Source organism: Abramis brama (assembly GCF_963993115.1).
Source record: "Abramis brama genome assembly, chromosome: 15".
Taxonomy (NCBI): domain Eukaryota; kingdom Metazoa; phylum Chordata; class Actinopteri; order Cypriniformes; family Leuciscidae; genus Abramis; species Abramis brama.
Genome location: NC_139977.1, coordinates 2,997,117 through 3,020,437, shown reverse-complemented (window position 1 = coordinate 3,020,437; position 23,321 = coordinate 2,997,117). Strand labels below are relative to the sequence as shown.

General features: G+C 37.8%; 1 protein-coding gene across 1 annotated transcript in view; it reads right to left on the bottom strand.

Moving 5' to 3' along the window:
* Positions 1-553: 553 nt before the first annotated feature.
* Positions 554-23,321, bottom strand: part of pdlim4 (PDZ and LIM domain 4) — a 48,202-nt gene continuing 25,434 nt past the window's right edge. Inside the window, exons 4-7 of the mRNA XM_084137866.1 lie at positions 15,878-16,077; positions 11,113-11,276; positions 5,116-5,269; positions 554-2,429 (exon numbers count right to left, since the gene is read on the bottom strand). Coding sequence (XP_083993992.1) covers positions 2,225-2,429; positions 5,116-5,269; positions 11,113-11,276; positions 15,878-16,077 — 723 coding nt within the window. The 3' untranslated portion in view covers positions 554-2,224. The remainder of the gene's footprint in view (positions 2,430-5,115; positions 5,270-11,112; positions 11,277-15,877; positions 16,078-23,321) is intronic.

Here is a 23,321-nt window from a genome sequence, read left to right as displayed (position 1 = left end):
TATGGTTCAACCAGACTGGGGAGAGAGGAGCTGTAATCACGTAAAATACGTGAAGAATATCGTGTTTTTTGAACAACCAAGCATGAAAGCATATTCTGGTACACACCAAAAACAAACTCAAGACTTCGTAAAAGGGCGTAATAGGACCCCTTGAAATTGTTGCTTTTTGGCAAATCAGGAGATCTGCAGTCATATGGACCACCTTTATAATACTTTCATGCTGTTTTTTGGAAGCTCAAATGCATCTGTCTAGCATGAGCATCATTTCTGTGTTTTCCACGGAAGAAAGAAAGGGTTTGGAATGAGAATTAAGTTCTTGGTGAAAAAAAAAAAAGGATTCCTTCTCTGTTTTTGCTGTTATTATGTTTAAAGATGATCTGTTAGCATTCAAATTATTTACAGAAGACTCTTAATACAACAAAACCCACACACACATGTACATATCATTCATTAGAAACTAGAAAAACAAACATTTCTCTTTTTTTTTCTTTTTTTTTTTTTTTTTTTTACAGAATTTACAAAAGCGTCACCAGATAAAGAAAAGACAAAAAAATAAAAGCATATCTACTTTACTATTCTGGTTTTGTTTTACACGAAGAAGCCATCCAACACAATCAAAAAAAAAAAAAAAAATCTAGTTTAAATCACATAATGTACGCAAATATGCAAACGCAGTCACAAATGCTTGGCCAACACACTTCAGCTCTGCTTTTGTACATGAAATGTGTTTACATACCAAACATCAGTTCTCGAGTCACCTAGAAATGTCTGTGCCATTACACCAAATGTTTTCCGGTGGCTAGCTTTAAACACAGAAAACATGATGACTTTACTAAACAGGCGAAAGAAGATATTACATACATGATGGGAGTTGATGTGAATGAGAAAACCATCATAGTGTATTTTTCTGAGAACGCCATGCGCAGTTACAATAGAAATTGTGTTTTGATACTTTTAGGAAAGCAATTAAATGTCAAATCGTATTCACATACTTGCATGTAAGGTCCTTGCACACCGAGTCCAAAATTGTCGTTAAAAAATAAATGCGACCTCACGTCGTGTCAGTCACGTTTACTTTACGTTTAGCCTCCGAAACTTTCGTCCATCATAAAAAATTGGATCGGTTAAATTTTCTGTGTTTTTTGCATCCCTAGCGAGCATTTTGAGAGCTTTTTTGACAATTCAGAGCCACCGTACAAGCAAACGCCAAAATCCACAACTGTTCAGGATCAACTGGTTCACGGTAATTGGTGGTTCTTCTTGTATATAAGCATCAAACTGAGCCACTGACAACCTAAGGTAAACTTTGAACTCTCCTTCCTCTCTACGCAATCTCAGGATTGGATTTTTTCTCTTTTTCAATTTCAATTCAAATCACATTTATTTGTATAGCGCTTTTCACAATACACATCGTTTCAAAGCAGCTTAACAGAAAATGCCACATTACACTTTAGAGTAATCTGTTATCAGAGGAAACTTTATGTATTTCAGATTTTGTATTTTTAAGAACAAAATCATCCTCACTGCTTAAAACTCCATTTTGTATTGTTTTGCAAATTTTTTTCACAACGGATTAATTAATACGTATCAAACTTACAAGCAAAGTTTCTGTGCGTGACGAATTTTTAGGATGACGAATGCGCAAAAAAACGGACTCAGTGTGCAAGGGCCTTAAATCTGCTCAAAGGCAATCAAAATGATATTTTTCCATTCCTACAGACTCATTTTCCTCAGATAAAGCTGGATGTGGTGGTGATGGAAGCTTGCTCATCGAGAAAAAAACACACAGCTTGCCTTCTTAGCCAAAGAATAAACATACCGTCCCAAACTCTCTGAATAAATGAATACCATTTCCATTTTCCACATGGCTTGAGACATTCTTCGTGGCCTTTCTGAGCACCTCAAGTTCACCGCAGCGTTCAGAGAAATAAACCGCTGGTGTGCCACTGGAATCTAGGTGAACAGATGTTCGTCTGGGCCGTTCGGTTATCTTACACTTCAAACTTTCTTCTTAAAGCAAACCCAGAATTGCTCTGTCAGAGTGTTAGAAAGGCTGCGGGGGAAAGTGGATTTCAGTACGAGGTTAGCAAACTACAGAACGTGAGTCCAGGATAAAGTCGAGCAGGGACTGAAAAAAAAGCTTCAAGAGTTTGTTATTCTCATTTCCACTTTGCCAAGCTGAATCCTCAACGAAACCTGTGTGTGTGTGTGTGTGTGTGTGTGCTTAGACCAGCTCCACTTTGGAGTTGGGATAGACGGCCACCACGTCATAGCCCTCGGGAGGCTGAACACGAGCCTTGGCGTGAGTCTCACAATACAGACTCTCATCGATGAAGAAATATCCTCTCTGCTTGAGGTTCAGCCCGCAGTCATCGCACATGAAGCAGTCGGGGTGATACAGCTTGTCTCTGGCCTTCACAATCGTTCCCCTGTGTTAAAACAGTTAGAAGACACTTGTTAATTTGCATTTATTGTTACTTTTATTGTCACTTCATTTGATAATTGGGTCAATGATCCAGGAGTACTATTTGTATTTATGTTGGTTTCGAAAAATGTTTTATGCCATTTTCAACAAAAGGTTACATTTAAAGTCCCCCTGTAGTCAATTTTATCCCTTAAAACTCATCTTTGATCACCAAAATGACATATTTAAAAAAAATATGAATTTAAATATCTTGAATGTAATTCGACACTCTTGCCTCATTTACTATGCGCGGTTCTATGAATATGCAAATGAGCCCCGCCTCCACTCACTCACTCAGCTCAGAGATCCACTGGTTGACGATCACACGTTGATCTGATTGGTGACAAGGTCGTTTGTGACATCAGAAACACCAGCGATTTCAAAGCGTGTTTTTGAGACTGTCTTTGGTTCACTGCAGTTTTAAGGAGAAAATACTCAGCAATGGTGTCGACTTATGAATTTACACATGGTTTGTCTTAAAGCATATTAACAACACCACATAGACATATAAACTACATTAAAAGCTGGATTTTCACTACAGGGGGACTTTAATAAATTTCAACTATGACAAATGATAAAGAATTACGAATTAAGTAATAATCACAACATTAACGTGTCTGAGATGTGCGTAACTGTCTTTATTTACTCTCAACATGCATTGCTAATTACTCAAGTGTTACCTAGTCACTCTTCAGGAACTACTAGTGATCTGGACCATTATTTTAAAGTGAAAAATGATTCAACAAATTTTGTAAAAACGATCCTAATACTAAACTTTTAAAGGAGAAAAGGCTTTTATGAAAAAAATGGTGTTCAACAATCGCTAAAGTAGGATTAGCAGGTAATGTTTAGTCAGTAAACGAGAAAACAATAAATTCCTTTCATAAATGGGCTGAAAAAAAACTCTGAAATGTCATGACCCAACCATGATATAAAAGAGAAAGCACAAATGTCTTTTATGCAGACCTGACCGCTGATTGGACAATCTCTTATCACTAATTCTTCCTATAATAAAATCTCTATGAACAGGGACATATTTGAAGGCTGTAATATCTATAAACAGCATTTACAATGGGTGCATTGTTTCCTTCTTCTGTGGAACTGTTCTTATCATATGACATCACTGTTTACTCATTTTCCTGTGGGAAAGTGCCAACAGCAGAAGAGTGACTTACAGTGTTATCATGATCGGGAACACCTGTGCCACATGCTCCGGCAGGTCTGGCTTCATTTAACAATCACATACTCAATGAGCATGTCAGTGTGCAAATCATTCATTTACTGCGAGACACGGCTTACAGGCTTATGTTTAAAGATGATAAAAGAAACATATACTGGCTTATAAAGTCTATTCAATACTATCTAGTGTCTTGATGTTCATTTAGGGGCTTTCTTCAGCAAATATTGCTGTATATTTAAAGGGGTCCTTGATTATGATTTCACTTTTCTAACTTTAGTTAGTGTGTAATGTTGCTGTTTGAGCACAAACAACATCTGCAAAGTTACAATGCTCAAAGTTCAAAGCAAAGGGAGATATTTGCTTTTACAGAAATCGATTTTTAAGGACTACAACAAACGGACTACAACAAGCTTCTTCCTGGGTTGGTGACATCACTAACCCTAAAGTTCAGTAGCCCCGCCCACTGATTCGAGCACGACAAGTGGTAGGTAAATAACAGACGTGACGCTAACACTGGATCAAGCAGCTAAGCGATAAAGATGCCTTTGAAGAGTGCAGCATGTTGTGCAGCGCCAGCTTGAGGAAAAACACAGTCGCTGGATTTGCAGAGAGACTGAAATTAAAAAACGATGCTGTGCCTTCTTCTATATTGGATCCGACAGGAACGGCGCAACACACTTATGCGAGTAAAAACGTTTTTACTGTGTCACTATTGCTTTGTTACAGATCATTTGTCTAACCAAAATCACCAGTGACCAGCTCTGACATGTCATGATTCATGTAGGCCTACAGTCAGATGTTTTTGTCTCAAAATTGTTTGTTTTTTTGTCAGTAAATCAAACCAGTGAGTAAATGGTAGAACTTCACATTGTTTCTCTTAGAAGGATGAAATAATCTGTTATTTAAACTGTGATTAAATTATATGTTTAAAGAGATTTAAAGAACGCTCCCTTTACAATCGCTGGAGCTGTAAATCAAACAGAGCAAGTTTATCCCCAGACAGCAACATAGTGTCGGCCCACATCCGGCCCAGATCCGTGTGGAATCCACTTGTACCGGATGTGGGCCGGATCTGGGCTGACGCTATGTTGCTGTCTTGCACAGTTAGTAATGATGAAAGCATTTGTTAGTGTGCAGAAATCGAGTTACAAAGACGAGATCCCTTTCATGCCACGATCTAAATATAATGCTATAATCAACACTTTTCACGATTTGTAAACCTAACTCTAATTGTAAAAACGTGCTAAAAGTTCCACATGTACTACTTATTTAATATCGTCACCTTACTAAAATAATTGCCCAAGTCATTTTGATGATCAAATGACTTAGGCAATTATTTTAGGAAGGTGACGATATGCAAAGCTGTCAGCCAATCACAGCAGTGGGCGTTTACACTGAAGCCTCACAGAGACACGCAGAGTAATCATTATAACAGTTCATGCCCCCGTAAGCTGCAACACATGGCACTTACACAATGCCGTTCCCGCAGCGTGTGCACTGAGGCAGCTTCTGTAGCCCGGCCATGGGCGCCAGAGGAGCCGTGATGGGACTGCCCAGCTTCGGCACGGGGGACTTCACCGGGGAACGCAAGCCTCGCACCCCGTGCCTGTCCACCGGTGAGACCCCTGGAGAGAAAACAAACTGCAGTCAAGGGCACAGAATATGATACCGTGATCAACTATTGTACTGAGATAAGATCTTAGAATGGAAACCAAGTGTTCTTCTTTTGAAAGAGACCTTTCAGAATGGAGCATTCGTGTTATTTACAGGAACCAAAAGCCCCAGATTGAAGCGCATGAAGTAACCAAAGTTTTTCGCGTGACCTTTCAACCTGATTGCGTAATGTGTGTCGCATCACAGTGCAAGACCATAATTTGTGGTTAAAAGTATATAAATGTTTATTTTGTTATAAATGCCCGCTGGTTTGTCTAGATAAGACTCTTATTCCTCGGCTGGATCGTGTCGAGACTTTGAAGCTGCACTGAAACTCACATCTGGACCTTCGACCCGTTGGACCCCATTGAAGACACTATATGGAGAAACATCCTGGAGTGTTTTCCTCAAAAACCTTTATTTCTGTTTCACTGAAGAAAGAAAGACATGAACATCTTGGATGACGAGGAAGAGAGTAAATTATCAGGAAATTATAATTCTGAAGTGAACTACTCCTTTAACACGGATGAAAACGAGGCTGTGAGGGATAGATTTACAGTCTTTACAATGGCACACACTGTATAAAGGTCCTAGATCACGCAATTTTTACAACATACAACTTTTCAAACCGTTTTATGGAGTTTTTGGCAAAAAATTGAACAATTGGTATGTTGTCAAACAACAGTACAATCCACTGAATGCACTGCACTTCTATCCCTCACAGCAGGGCTGTCGAACTCAGGCTGCGCTCAGACTGATTTTATCCAGATTTGTATTTGAAAGTCTAGACAGCAAAAAAAAAAAAAAATTGATTGAAACCACATTAAGAGGTGGTCTCTGATCTGAAATGCAATTCCAATCAGATTTTGACAGATGCATCTCAAATTGTCGGATTTCAAATTGTCTTTTGCATCACACTCTTAAAGCAACATACAATGATAACGTCAAAACCAGAGGCAGAAATGCCAGAAGTATTCGTACGGTATTCAAGCGGTGCGTCCCAAGAGTTTTTCTTGTGCGATGTAAGAGAGGCCTACGTCCGTACCAAAGCAACCCATGCAGAAAGGTTGGTTATGTGTGGACACACACATTGTATTTGTTCACTTGCAATGAATAGTGTGCGGACAGTCTGCCAGAAAAGATCTGATTTGGGAAAACATCTGATCGGCCTGCAGTTCCTGAGGGCCTTCCAACAGAGTTTACCTCCAACCCTAATGAAACACACCTGAACCAACTAATCAAGGTCTCCAGGATCACTGGAAACATAGCTGCATTTCTGGACACGCTTATTGGCTCATTAGGTGTGTGTGTGTGTGTGTGTGCTACTTCGGATGTGCGTCTTGCGTCTTCAAACCCGGAACTAAAGTGTAATTCAGTTTGATTCTGTGAACCGGCTCGACCGGTTACCGGCTAAAATTAACTATTTGTTCAAGAATCGAACATAATTCAACAATTTAACGTGTTTACAATTAAACACTGTTTTTTGATTGATACATTTTTTTTTTGAGTTTATACTGAAATCATTGGTTTACGAAATTTCTCATTCATTTTTATTGTATCCACAAAGCATGATTGACTGTCATACAATTCAATGACGTCAATGATGTGATGTGATTATCAAGGCACACATTATCCAGTTTAAGGCGGGTGACATCTCAGGGTGCTTAACATTTCAAAACTTTGAAACAATTTGTACTATCTTAATTTCAAAAGTCCAGGATAAGTCGTAGTGTTGTGCACATTTTACTACCAAGTTGCTTGCAATGCTCAAAATAAAACCTGTAACACAAAACAAGCCTTCCTGCAGCTCAAACAGAAGAGCACACAGCGCTTGCAACGCCAGTGTCATGGGCTCGATTCCCAGGGAAAGCAAGAACTGATAAAAGGTATACTTTGAATGCTATTTAAAGTTGCTATGGGATATGCCGGGACAAAATGCATGTCTTCCGGGGAAGAAAAATGAACACACAGAATGGGGGATTTCAGAAGAAGAGGCAGTGAAATCTCCCATCACCCTCAGAAAATGGCACTCATAATAAGAACATTTGTTCTAGATACATTATCATGAAATCCACTTTCCCACAGTGTTTATTCCCCTGGCTGTGACTTTCTATTAATTCTGAAGACCTTGATGATCTTGTTCAGGTGTGTTTGACCAGGGTTACAGCATTGATCTCGAGAAGCAGACTTGACCACTCCAGGCCTAAATAATGTTTCATAATTTTAATTTTGGCTTCCTATTACTGGACTCCCAAAGTTAACTGTTGTTCTTCTTTTCTCCAAAACTTGGTCTTTCCACTTCCTGCATTCAATTATGCTGTTCCACTAATTCACTCACAAACCTATATCATCATTAAATTCATTCTTTAACTCTTTCCCCGCCATTGACAAAATTTTCCGTCATTTATGAGACAACGCTTCATTTAGGGCGTGTTTTCACTGTTATACGGTAGGGGGCGCTATTAATCATCTTCTGAAAGAGTACTGAATCTCCTGATCAAAACACAAGCGAAAAAGAAGCTGAAACAAGCGATCTCATATGTAAGCATATGCACATGTAAAATAACGTGATCATCAACATTAAACAGCATATAAATCTTAACGACCTAATGTTACTGAATGAAATGTCGACCAGGATGAGCTGTAGGACTGTGAAGCTTTGAGGTGTTGATGGACTCGATCTACTCCATCTGTGTTTTGATGACATTCTGAATCTCATCCAGACGTAGTCTTTGACAAAAAAGTGATTTTTTTCAGCTTTTTACACAATTTTTTTTAATAAAACTTACATTCAAGTGTTCATAAAAAAGAATGCATGAAGCTAGAATAAAACTGTTTTTTTGTCGTTGTTTAAAAGCAGAGGGTCTGTTCTTTTGATGTATTGCATCCTCAGATATTCATACAACAAAATATTCTTGGGGCCATGAAACCTTTGTGAAAATGAAAAAAAAAAAAAAATTTTTTTTTTTGACAACAAATGCATACATAACAAACACCAAATTACATTTTCACGATAAAAGAAGTACAAAATTTTAAAAATAAAAATATAAAACACAATGAGACTTAAGAAAAACAAGAACATGTCTCCATCACAACACTCTTTACAGTAGTTCATTTATGGACATAAGGGTTTCTAACTTTAGCTCTTTTTGTAGTTTATTCCACCCCCAAGGTGCTAAATAAGAAAAAGCAGTTTTTCCCAATTCGGTTGTAACTCGTGGCACATTAAAAAGCAACCACTTTGAGGAGCGTAGCTGATAGGTACCAGAGCAAACAGAGAGGAGGTTACAGAGGTACAGTGGAAATTTGCCAAGTATAGCTTTATAAATAAAGATATACCAGTGCTGTTGTCTACGAATTTTAAGTGATGTCCAACTAAATCATAAAGAATGCAGTGATGGGTATGGGACTTTGTATTTGTTATGAATCGTAGTGATGCATGGTAAACTGAATCAACATGACGCAGGATGGAAAATGCAGCATGCATGTACAATATATCTCCATAATCAATTACAGGCAGAAAAGTAGCTTCCACAAGTTTCTTCTTAGCACTAAAAGTAAAGCCAGATTTGTTTCTGTAATAGAAGCCGAGCTTGACTTTAAGTTTCTTAACTAAAGCAGTAATATGTTCACTGAAGGAAAGCTTATCCTCTATCCATATCCCCAAGTACTTGTATGAAGACACTCTCTCAATTGATTTCCCATCTAATGACAAAAGGCCACAATTGTTGAGTAGCTGTGCTTGAGCTTTTGAGAAGACCATAAACTTTGTTTTCTGTGTATTTAAAACCAGTTTTAGACTCAATAATGTGTATTGCAATGCCTGAAATGCAGTCTGAAGTTCCTGCACTGCTACTGAAATGGTGGAAGCCTGGGTGTAAACCACTGTATCATCAGCATATAAATATAATTTGGCTTGAACATCTCTATCCAAATCATTTATAAAAATTGAAAACAGAATGGGTCCTAAGATTGATCCTTGAGGGACACCTTTAGTTATCTCAAGAAAATCAGATTTGGTGCTGGCTTTTCCAAAAATGCTGGCGTGGAAAGAGTTAAAAATTCTCATTCTGTGTCCAAGGGCAGCAGAGTACACGCTGTATTGACAGAATTGTAAGTTTTAAATTGCTTTGAACAGCGACTTCTGACTTTCCAAGAGGCCTTGTTTAGCCCAAAACAAAACAATCTCTCAGAGTAAGTGCTTAGCAGCTGTCCCTGGAACAAGAGATGGCCAGAATTAATGTCCTTCACACTTCAATCCCAGGTCAGACACTATTCTCCATGCAGACGTAGCTGAAAATCCTGTGTGTGTGTGTGTGTGTGTGTGTTAGCTTCAGGGCATGGTTGGGACAGAGCCATATGGCCAAGTGTGGAGCACAGCTGCCAAGGCCTCCTCCTATCTTCTCTGTTTCAGGCTGAACGAGGAAACATCCGGATAAAAAAATATGCGTAACTGTCTAAATGGTGCCCGCCTCAGTCATCTGACTGTTGCTGTGCCAAAGTGAGATCATTAACTCTGCGTTATTCCCAAGAACTGCTGGGACAGGTTACTACTCCAAACCTGTCAACGAATACCACTAATTACACACTTAAACACTTGATCCCTGATCCCTGTGGCTCCATGGGATCTAATTCAGTGTGTGAGAGATGGCGAAGGCGTAAGTATAGCATGGTTTCTGGGCTTATATGACACAAAGCACAACATTTTTGGGAGCTTTTAGCCACCAAGAGACAAGAAAGCAATCTGGCCACAAAAAATCCAGAATCCAAGGCAGTGCTTTTACTGAATTCATTTTTCAGTAGCGAGACAATTTTCGAAATAGTGTAGCATTTCTAGTGACAAGTAAATAGCGATGTAGTGTAATAAAACACTGCATCATTCTTATGTGATTTTTTCCACTGAACATACTGAGGCGATAATCATTGTATTATCGGTTTGATCACACACAAAATGACAATATAGGACAGTGGTTCCCAATTTCAGTCCTCGTGACCCACTGCTCTGCACATTTTGTATGTCTCCCTTATTTAACACACCTGAACCAGATCATCAGCTCATTAGGAGAGACTCCATGAACTGAACTGAGTGTGTCAGATAAGAGAGACATACAAAATGTGCAGAGCAGTGGGTCACGAGGACTGGAATTGGGAACCACTGATATAGGACATTATCGATAATTAACAATTCCAACATACATTCTGAACAGGGCTTGACATTCACTTTTTTGCTCATCAGACACTGCGGCGAGTGGTTTTCCAAAGTTACAGCCATTTTCACTGGCCACAATTTTGACATCGATACCATGGGGGAAAACTGATGTTTTTAATATTATCTCATAATTTGGCAGCAGGTTTATTAGGATGCTGTCACTTTAAGACAGAATGCACAGATCCAATATACTGTTACACATATGTTCTCTTTCTCAACTGTTTACGTTCACTTAAAACATGACTGACTGTGTTTACGTGAATACTTGCCAAGACCGGCATTTTGACATTATTTTGTGTGTATTTGACTGTTTAAGCGCATTTTTTTAGTACTAAGAGGCGGCTTTATGAGCCACACTTTGGGTTTGAGCTCAAAATCTGCGGGAATTAGTAAAATTATGCGCAATACGTTTTTTGACAACACTACATTGCACTTATTATTTCAGATGCTTTTAAAAAAAACTACAATTAAAAAATGTATATATTATATATGAAATTCAACCTGCCAAACTGGCTAGTAGGAGCAATTGCGTTACACGCCACTGCTGAAATACACCGCATTCGTCAAGCCCTGATTCTGAGAGAGAAGTGAATAAGTAAAACTGACCCCCATCCTCAGCTTCCAGGATTCCCTGCAGGTATTTAAAGGAGCCAGATTGTTTGGGAGCGGACACAGGTTCCTCGTGGTCCTGAAGCATCCTGTAGACGTCTGACTGCGGGTCGAAACCATTGCGGTTGCCTGATGAATTCACTGGTGGTTCAGGGCTGAAACTGAAAGGAAAACACATCCAGATTTCGAACATAAACATCTGCTATTGCCATGTGTTTTCATACTGAACTAAACACTTTCTCAATCTATTTATAAAAGCTTCAGTACATCTCTAAAGGAAAGGAAGCCAAAGAAATTGGTTTAAAATTCAAATACAACACATTTGTTACAAATATTGAGACACACACATACACTACCAGTCAAAAGTTTGGACACAGTAAAGCTGAATCTTGTAATAAACGTGCAGTTGTTAATGTTGGAAATCATTTATTACTTAGAATTCTTTTATCACAGTTTAACAGCAATTGTGTGAAATAATTATATATATATATATATATATATATATATATATATATATACAGTGAGGAAAATAAGTATTTGAACACCCTGCTATTTTGCAAGTTCTCCCACTTAGAAATCATGGAGGGGTCTGAAATTGTCATCGTAGGTGCATGTCCACTGTGAGAGACATAATCTAAAAAAAAAAATCCAGAAATCACAATATATGATTTTTTAACTATTTATTTGTATGATACAGCTGCAAATAAGTATTTGAACACCTGTCTATCAGCTAGAATTCTGACCCTCAAAGACCTGTTAGTCTGCCTTTAAAATGTCCACCTCCACTCCATTTATTATCCTAAATTAGATGCACCTGTTTGAGGTCGTTAGCTGCATAAAGACACCTGTCCACCCCATACAATCAGTAAGAATCCAACTACTAACATGGCCAAGACCAAAGAGCTGTCCAAAGACACTAGAGACAAAATTGTACACCTCCACAAGGCTGGAAAGGGCTACGGGGAAATTGCCAAGCAGCTTGGTGAAAAAAGGTCCACTGTTGGAGCAATCATTAGAAAATGGAAGAAGCTAAACATGACTGTCAATCTCCCTCGGACTGGGGCTCCATGCAAGATCTCACCTCGTGGGGTCTCAATGATCCTAAGAAAGGTGAGAAATCAGCCCAGAACTACACGGGAGGAGCTGGTCAATGACCTGAAAAGAGCTGGGACCACCGTTTCCAAGGTTACTGTTGGTAATACACTAAGACGTCATGGTTTGAAATCATGCATGGCACGGAAGGTTCCCCTGCTTAAACCAGCACATGTCAAGGCCCGTCTTAAGTTTGCCAATGACCATTTGGATGATCCAGAGGAGTCATGGGAGAAAGTCATGTGGTCAGATGAGACCAAAATATAACTTTTTGGTCATAATTCCACTAAACGTGTTTGGAGGAAGAATAATGATGAGTACCATCCCAAGAACACCATCCCTACTGTGAAGCATGGGGGTGGTAGCATCATGCTTTGGGGGTGTTTTTCTGCACATGGGACAGGGCGACTGCACTGTATTAAGGAGAGGATGTCCGGGGCCATGTATTGCGAGATTTTGGGGAACAACCTCCTTCCCTCAGTTAGAGCATTGAAGATGGGTCGAGGCTGGGTCTTCCAACATGACAATGACCCAAAGCACACAGCCAGGATAACCAAGGAGTGGCTCTGTAAGAAGCATATCAAGGTTCTGGCATGGCCTAGCCAGTCTCCAGACCTAAACCCAATAGAGAATCTTTGGAGGGAGCTCAAACTCCGTGTTTCTCAGCGACAGCCCAGAAACCTGACTGATCTAGAGAAGATCTGTGTGGAGGAGTGGGCCAAAATCCCTCCTGCAGTGTGTGCAAACCTGGTGAAAAACTACAGGAAACGTTTGACCTCTGTAAATGCAAACAAAGGCTACTGTACCAAATATTAACATTGATTTTCTCAGGTGTTCAAATACTTATTTGCAGCTGTATCATACAAATAAATAGTTAAAAAATCATACATTGTGATTTCTGGATTTTTTTTTTTTGATTATGTCTCTCACAGTGGACATGCACCTACGATGACAATTTCAGACCCCTCCATGATTTCTAAGTGGGAGAACTTGCAAAATAGCAGGGTGTTCAAATACTTATTTTCCTCACTGTATATATATTAAGGGTGCTCAAATTGATCGGGCGCCGGTTATTGGCCCATAATAGCTTTATAAAGTTTGATGGGTGGTCTCTATAAAGGCAGGTCAGAAGACACAAAACTCCCGAGACCAGTTTTCTGTGCGCATCTAAAATCTCTCCACTACATTCACCGGTCTGGCAGTTCTACCAGGTGTCTGAAAAGGACAATACATTTGCAATATTTTTGGAGATATTGCAACGACAGCAAACCTACAGCAATGACAGCCAGAAACTAGAGCTGTGTGATTTTAGAGCATTTCTTTCCTTCACAGTGGTGCGATTTCATTCCTCCCTAGAAGCCCAAACTTAACGTCCCAATCAGTGGATCAGTGATTGTCCTAAAATACAGTCTACTGTCGCTAAACCTCAGGACGTGCTCAACAATAAAAAAAGAGTTTTTAAAAGCCGTGAAAGTGATACTGTTCCCCAAGCGGCTTTCTGTGCGCGCGCTCGGAGAAGGAGTGAAACACGGATGAGTAAAGTTAACTTTGAGCTTCGGGTTTGCGCCTTAACGGTTAAAACTGTTCAAAAACTGGTAAAAATGCCCTCCTTTTGCTTAAAAACCCGTGAACATAAACAGTTGGGAAATAAGTCGCATGTGTATCAGTATATTGGATACGTGCATTCAGCTCTTAAAGTGATAGTAGCCTAATATTCCAGCGGCCGTCTGTGTTATAAATGTTAATCAAACAAGAAAAGACAGAGAAAATAACTCACTGCTCTTTTGTAAGTTTAATCTATATTTAATACAGTGAAGACTATGCAGTGTTGTTTTACATTTGATTACTTTCTGTTGATAAAGATTGCTCTGTTTTTTTTTTTTTATAATTTATTTCACAGGAATGCTATATTTGTTAAGCTTTAAGCTGTTCCTAATCACCTCTAAATGAGCGAATGGAATATGTTACACATGTTGCTTGCCAATAAATGAAGAGTTGTCAATTCATGATACTTTCTCATCTCTTATTTTATTCATACTTAAATACATTGTTGTTAAGATTAGTGTGCCTATTATTTATTTCAGAATCGGTGACAGATATCGGCCAATACTCCTTACAGTGATCATAATCATGATCGGCCCCAAAAATCACCATTACTAACAATAAAGAACGAGTAGACGTTTGTTATGAGTTAAGATCTTTGAAGGAACTGATTCCCCCCAAGAAAACAGCAGATACTTTGATGGATTTCCTTGTTGGAAGTTTCCATGAGAGTGATCAGTGTTATGACAACTCCAGGAATCCAGGAATTCATAAACAGCGGATTTATCATATTCAGAGTAAACAGCAAGTTTTACACGCAACCAAACGGTTCTTGATCACCTTTAGGCTATCTCACATCCAAATACACTAGTGCTTCAGAAAAATTCAAGGATGTTTGCAAATATCAGTGCGGCAGATGTTCCCTGAAAACTGTTCACTTTTTCCAGTCCTGTACTTCGCTGAACTCATGAACTCCTTTTTACATAACAATATGCCTGAAGAGCTGTAGCATATTTCAGTCTGAAATGTTTATTGTTGTGTGCAAGTGCTCTGAGTGAAGACAGGACCTGCACTGTAGATGTCCAACATGGGAAAGATCCCCAAGATCACTTCCTTGATAAATCACTATGTTTCTCACAGCCTTGTGAGGATCATAAATATGTGTTTCTGGCACCACTGCAAGACCGGTGTGGTTTGTGTTGGCTAGAGTTTAGCTGTGTACAGTTAACATGAATTTAGAACTGACCCTATTTACATTGTGTTCCTGGTCTCACTGTTATTCCAAAGAAAAATGCATTGGTCCCAATCATACACCCAGTGCAATGCAGCGCCAGGTGTGTTTTGCTAGTTTCAGCCCGACGCAGTTTTCATTTTTAAGTAATTTTCACGTTGTTTAAATAGCAAATGCATTTGTGCCCATCTGTTCACCCATGGGCTGCTGGTCTGAAAACGAGGTGTGTGTTCAGGCACATTGTTGGAGTGTTGCTATTTTGAGGAACTGAAATAGACTTAGCCAATGACCGACTGAAACCTGGTCTAAAGTCAATGGCGCAATATTTTTTAATTATTTAAAGAGCGCGACAGCGCGTTAGTGATGTGAGCCTATAGGCGAGTCCAACATGTGTACACTCTGCTTATTACACACACACTCTGCTTATTACACACACAGGGATGTGAAGCAGCACACAAACATGCCAAATATTAAAAATAAAAGATAAAACGTAGATGGTCTTCTTGCACGCTTTAACCTCGCGCACGAGCAGATCCGTTTCCTCGCGAGAGACGCGTTCAGTTTTGCCACTTGCAAACTCCTCCATGTAAATAGCAAATCCACCATGGCGCGAGCACAACTGGCTTTTAAAGGCAATGGGAGATGAGGCTTTGGTTGTTGTTTTTTTGCACGTTACGCCCAAAACACAGCCATTAATCATTAAGAGAATAGGGACGACCCTTTTAGACCATGCGCCGAGAGCGCCGACCATTTTCCTCATTGTTAACTAGCAAAAGGGGATTCGGACACGACCTAAGTGCACTTGCGCCATGCGCTTTAGACCATGAGCTTAGATCCTTAAAATAGGGCCCATTATGCTATTCCTGTGCATGTGTGAAAAACTGTAAAATGTCCCACCTGTGAGGAGAGCCCAGGCTGAGGCCGGACATCTGCTTGGGAAGAGCTCCATTGCCATTGTTGTGTGAATACAGTCCGGCTGGATTGTTGTACGTAGGTCTTGAGTTGCCGTTATTGTAGGACACACCGCCTGTGATGGGACTCTTGGGCGAGGGACTCTTCGGAGTGGGACTATAGCCACTGCTGATTGGTCGAAAGGTCTGTAAAAAAGGAAGGAAAAAAGTCATTTCTGATTGTAAGCTAGGGGTGTACCGATGCCCTCATGTCACGATTCGATACAAATCGGGATATGGTATTATTGCGATAAGACATATGATATATACGGTTAACAAAAAATGTACTGTTGATTAAAATGCTAAATTTGATATTTCATTGTGTGTGTAAATGAATAGTCTTGGACTTGGTGCTGAAACCCAAAGCACAGGACAGTAGAGACACCAGAATAACAATATTCATGATTCTGAAGCTGAAAATACTGAATTATTGTAGACGAATATTCTCTGTCACTGACTAGATATATTTAAAATAATGTAGGACACTTTTTACTGGTAACATCAGACATTTGGCATCATCAGGACACACAAATATTCCCCCATTGCATTATTATACATTATATTCAACACTATATATAGTAGTTTAATGCAGTACTGACACTAAAACTCTGAAAACTTTTAATTTTTGTTTTGGGTGAACTATCCACGATACATATTGTTGCATTTTTGTATTGCGATATATTGACACGATATATTGTTACACCCCTAAAACATTTTACAGTTTTTCACACATGCACAGGAATAGCATAATGGCCCTATTTTAAGGATCTAATACCATCCAAATCTCTTCACAAAAAAAATATTTGGAGCAAATTATTCACTGTTTCAACTAAGAGCTAATATAATCTGAATTGTGATGACTGTATGATTGGAACAATACTTGACAGGTTTACAGATCTGACAAGCACTCAATAAACAGCTTACTCAGAAAATATGTAAATATTTACTGTTGCAGACAAATTCCCATCATACATATTTGCCTCTGGTCAATGCAGCTTTTGATTATAAGTTAGCAGCCATTTTATGACATCCGCAGTCACTTAAGGCAACTTATTTGTGCAGATGGAGTGGAGACATCTTTTTTTGTTGTTGTTTTGTTAAACGGTTTGTCTGAAGTATCGTATTTGGGGACTAATTCTGAGAAAAGAAGAAACTTAATTTAATATTAATGGCTGCCAAATGTAAAACTCTGCATGTCAGAAATTACTGGCAATAAATCTACATTAAGTTCAAACAAAATAATAAATTATGGTGAAAATTCTGAAGGAACGGTAGCAAATTAGTCAAAACTTTGCAAATGTGCTGTTCAATCTATTATTATACAAAACAACTGATCACAAAAAAATCTGTGAAACTGAATGCACCAATGTTTTATAATAAGCAATGCCAGGCAAATGTCAACAACTTTTCCATTTAAATATTAAGACACCATTTTGGGAGGGATGTAGTTTTGATATCATTTTCATTTGATAAAATTTGCAATAATTAAGTCTCTTCTGCTCACCAAGGCTGCTCATCCAATCAAAAACACAGTAAAAAACTGTAATATTGTGAAATATTATTACAATTTAAAACAACTTTTCTATTTGATTATATTTTAAAATGTAATTTATTCCTGTGATCAAAGCTGAATTTTCAGCTTCATTACTCCAGTCTTCAGTGTCACATGATCCTTCAGAAGTCATTCTAATATGATGATTTGCTGTTTAAGAAACATTTATTCTCGGGAGTTGATACCAAAATGTGTGGCTTATCTTACGGTGTTCCAAGAAAAAATAACAACAGCATATTGGTTTGGAACGACCCGAGGGAAAATAAATAATGGCAGTATTTTCATAGATAGCGGAGGAATACATGTTCACATCAGCGCTCTGTACTTCAGTCCCACAGCAGGAGGCAGGAGGATTCATCTGCAAATCATAAGGGCTCTGTTTTCTGTTGTTTTTAGCCTTATGACCATGAAAAATATCTCATATCAATCTTTATTACAGTTCAAAATGGGCAGCAAGACAAGCGTTTTATTGCATTTCTCATCTTTGAGTGGACAGAAGCCGGCTGTTCTCCTAGCTTTCTCTTTTAAAACAACATGTGAGATAATGGGTTTGAAAGGTTCATATCATTTATCTCTCTTTTTCTCTTGAGCTCTACACATAATGTTAAAAACAGAATTCTTTGCACCAGTATCTTTGTAAATGCCCTCATTGAAAATGAACTTATATACAGAACATGAACTGTAGTTCCCTTAATATATACAGGGAAAAACTGTAACTGTATACTATATACGTGGGGAAAAATCTATCCTGTTATATTTCATGCAATTTTACAGTAAAACACAGTTAAATGTACCATTTTTAGAACTAAAAAAGAACAAATCATCTTATAATTTGCAGTGAAAAGCAGACATTCCCAGAATAGCTTGTGTGACACTTCACAATTAATTTTAATGAATCTGTTTCTTCTTAGCTTTTTTATCAGTAATGCACATTATGTACATCATATGTTGTTAAACTGTTTATTGCATTATTTTATTGTCATGTGTGTTACTATGATGGTGTTTTGTGTTATTTTGTGGATCTTCTATGTATTATTTACCTCCGCTTTGATTTAACCACTATAGCTGATTCCTACTGAAACTAATAGAAACATTAGTTATGGTTATCTAAAGCATATAATAATGATAATATTTAGAAATAACGTCTGTTCTGACCTTTGCTGGAAAGGAAACGTAGATGCATGCTCCTTTAGTTCACATGTCTGCCACAAATGGGTGTAACTGCAATAAAAATGGCAGATTTACTAGTCTACACATCTGGTGTATAGCTTATAAAAGTGCCAGTTTTGTAGTCTAACATTGAAAAGCATTCATTTGTACCTCTCTACCTTTTTTAACATAAATTTTCACTACATAAGCTTAGATTTTTGTTATTTAATAAATCTGGATAAGGCTAATGTCTCATTAAATTGAATTATTTAACCTATTCTGCAGTACAGTGAATCTAGAGGATCACTGAAATAGCAGCCGTGGTTGAAACAGACGCTCCTTTTACACGCTACGTTTATCATACTTCTCATACCAGGGGAAATATTACAGGACACCCTTATCATTATCAGCCGACTATACAACACAGTTTAAAAACAGTTTGGTTCTTAAGAAGTTCTGAATGGGTCAGAATGCTCACGAAACCTATTAGCAGACATGAAAATAATTACAAATGAGAGATATGAATATTTAAAAAAATACATGTATTATTAAAGAAATAAGAATGTGTATTTTGCTATTAAGCACATTTTAGCTGATTTTTTTATTCATGTAATTCACTTAATGATAATTATTGTAATGCAAAAAAGATAAATTGTTAAAATTGTAACGTATTTATTAGGGATGCACGATATTTCTGCAACCATATCGGTATCGGCCAATATATGATCATTTTTAATGTTATCGTTATCGGCCCGATAAGAAAATGTGGCCGATATATTAAAGCCGATAAATAATGTATTATTTCCTTCAGCTGAGACACTTCAGATGCGCACTGTTCAACATGATGGCTTTGAATTGCTTGAAATATGATTGGAATCACTTAAAAAAAGGAAAATACGGTTCAGTGCAACATGTGCAGCGCAAGTCCGTCATATCGGCTACATAACATTATAATGAGAACATCATGATTGTGTGTTTGGGTCATGGATTTTAATGGTGAGACTTTTGTTTTTGTAATCAGGCTCTTAAAAGATATATAAAAATTTGGATTTAGATTTATCAGTCAATATATCGGTTATCGGCTTTCAAATATAAAGAATTATCGGTTATCGGAATTGGCCAAAGTTTTCATATTGGTGCATCCCTATTATTTTTATATATATCATGGTAGTGCTTGTTATTTATACTGCATTTAATTAATGCTTACTTAATGCAACAGATGCCAGTGAAAAGCAAACGTGAAAATGGGACGTGGGTGACACAATTAACCCCTTCAGACCCTGTGTCCATTGGTATGGATATCACGTTTGTTTTTTGTGTGCTTTTTTTGTGTAAACCAATACAGTTTTAAGTTTTAATAATATGAGAAATGCCTGGTCACTCATTGGCCCCTGATCATCCAAAGATATGACCCATAACTTTTATTTATATGATTGTATGTCTTCATGTATCATGTAGATAAAAAATCAGGTCTGAAGGGGTTCAACACAAAACACAACCAATGAGAACAGTTTTCTCAATGCATTCCATAAGTAAACGTTGCTGGTTAAAGCTAGTTTCCCATAATCGCCAGTGAGGGCCCAAAAGAAACACAAAAAGACAAGGGAGATATTTATGAGGAGTGTTTGTGTCTGCTCATAAATCCTGACAATCATCAGATTTCACTGACCTGTTTTACAGTGATATCCCAGCATGCCCTTTGGTTCTGGGTGACTCCCCACAGAGCCAGAACATTCAGAACCAACCAAACAAGGCGGTTTGCTACTGCTAGCAATGAACTGTATAAATCAAAACTGACCTCAAACCTACTTTTATTAATTAAGGCTTGCTTTGGGAAAAATGACCTGTGATTTATGAAGGTTGATATCGACCTGAACACTGCGAGGGAAGTTGAAGGGAGGACCTGATGGAAACCATATGGCCACTGTTGACAGACTAAAACAACCCACTCCCAGCATCAGCCCCGTAACATCACCGTTCCCTCTCCGAACACGTAATATAGAGATATTCATTCAAAAATAACACAATTTAGGATGTATTCATGCAAGACTTAAAAATGCACCAAACAATGTGAGATTTTTTAGATATTTGGTAACATAAAACACAACAAATCTAGCTTCTTAGATTCAGGAAGACTTCAGTACTGATGACGAGCTACAGTACTGGTAAAAAGTTTGGAATAAATACATTCTTGAAAGAAGTCTTGTATGTTCACCAAGCCTGAATTATTATAACAATTTAAAAGAACTTTTAAAAAGAACAGTTTCCATAACAATATTAAATATTACGTTTTCAACATTGATAATAATAAGAACCATTATTGATAATTGGTAATAATTAGGGATGCACCGATATGAATATTTTGGGCCGATACCGATAACCGATAATTCTTTATATTTGAAAGCCGATAACCGATATATTGGCCAATAAATGAAATTTTTATATAATTTTTGAGAGGCTGATTACAAAAACAAACACACACTATATAATGTTCTCATGATCATTTTATGTAGCCGATATCCTTTTTAAATTGATTCCAATCATATTTCAAGCAATTCAAAACCATCATGTTGAACAATGCACATGTGAAGTGTCACAGCTGGAGGAAATAATCCATTATTTATCGGCTTTATTATATCGGCCGATAACATTAAAAATGAACATATATCAACCGATACCGATATGGTGGCCGATATGTTGTGCATCCCAAATAATAATTGAGCATTTGAGCAAATCAGCATATTAGAATGATTTCTGAAGGATCATGTGACACTGAAGACTGGAGTAATGATGATGCTGATAATTGGTAACCAAAATAAATAAATAAATAAATAACTATGGCTATAAAAGAGGGCCTAAAAGCCTGGTGGATCATATGTGACCAGCTTTAAGGAATGGACAATTTTGTTCCATTCATAAAAGAAATGCTGTCTCATATTACAACTGGTGACAAGACTTCCGAGCAATGAAACAATACCTCAGTTATGCTCTGACCTACACAGTCTGGGTTAAAATACAGCCTCTGAAAAATTCTTTGGCTCGACCACATGCTTGGCTGTGTCTCCTTCCATTGGAAATGACGTGACTTGTTCTATCGCTATTCTTACAGATTTTCAACATTCATACTTTCCAGTGGCCATGGCAAAAGCCACAATGACTTACATCTCAGCATGAGGCACACATCTGCTCTGGAAATCACTGAAACACTTTATAGACGTTATGACATACAGTCACCAAATGTGAATGTGACTTTACTGAAGATTTGTGCAATGCCCATCTGATTCCAGTGTCAGGGCCAAGAACGATTTGAAACCATCTGTCTCATTTGCCACAAAATGGCTGACATGGGCTATTTTTCATTACATGGGTGAATACAAAGAAAACATTATCGTCATGTTGAAAATGTATTTTAGGATGGAAGAATTCAAAGGCAATATTGCGGACTATTACATTTAATTTCCATAGAGCACCAGCCAAAAAGTCATCTTTCTGATGTGAAAATATCATGCCTTTACTGTCTATGTAATACACTGTTATAATGTGACATTACCCTATTTAAAAATTAATGGTTGTAATAATATTCTCCTCTTCTGATATAATATTTAGGGAGTGACATCCATTTTTGACACAGTTTAGCAGAGGTTGGTCTTTATTAGTTCCCTTTTGAGGGACCTCTATACTGCAACGTGGTGTTAACGCTATGGAAATGCTTCTAGAGGAACCAGTGTCTGAAGCATGTGTGCAAACACACCAATTCTATTGGCTGAGGTAGTTATGTGACGTGCACCAGCATGACTATAAAAGAGCACCTATGTTAAACTTCATCAGCTACTTTGACTTCAAGAAGTACTATATGTGTAAACTTGTGAGTCTTACTGACGATATTTGCATATCTAAAGGGTCAAATAACATGTCCATCCCTTCATTTCAAAAGTAACACTATAATAAGTGAACTAAAATTAGTTAATGCATTAAAGTCCCTGTGGTGAAAATCATGCTTTTAAATGTTGTTTATGTGTCTATGTGGTGTTTTTAATATGTTTTAAGACACCGTTAAGTCGACACCATTGCTGAGTATTTTCTCCTTAAAACTGCAGTGAACCAAAGACAGTCTCAAAAACACGCTTTGAAATCGCTGGTGTTTCTGACGTCACAAACGACCTTGTAACCAATCAGATCAACGTGTGATCGTCAACCAGTGGATCTCTGAGCTGAGTGAGTGAGTGGAGGCGGGACTCATTTGCATATTCATAGAACCGCGAATACTAAATGAGGCAAAGGTGTCGAGTTACATTCAAGATATTTTAAGGCATGAAGAAACATTTTCAAGAAAAAAACATTTAAATATGTAATTTTGGTGATCAAAGATGAGTTTTAAGGGATCAAATTGTTGACTACAGGGGGACTTTAACTAAAATTAACAAACAAGTATTTATTTTACAAACAAAGTATTTATTCATCTTTGTTATAGTTTGTTCAATCAAAAGGCAAAAAATAAATATATTTGACTTCAACTAGTCCTCAAATTTTGCAAAGGCTTTTGTAATAGAATTTTTTGTTTTACATTTAAAGACAATTAGGCATTGTGTAGTTGTTTATATTTCTATGAAGCAAACAGTTGTTGCTAGGCAATGAAACAGATCACAACATGCTCACAGCATTTTGTGAATTTCTCTGGATAAGTTTCTGC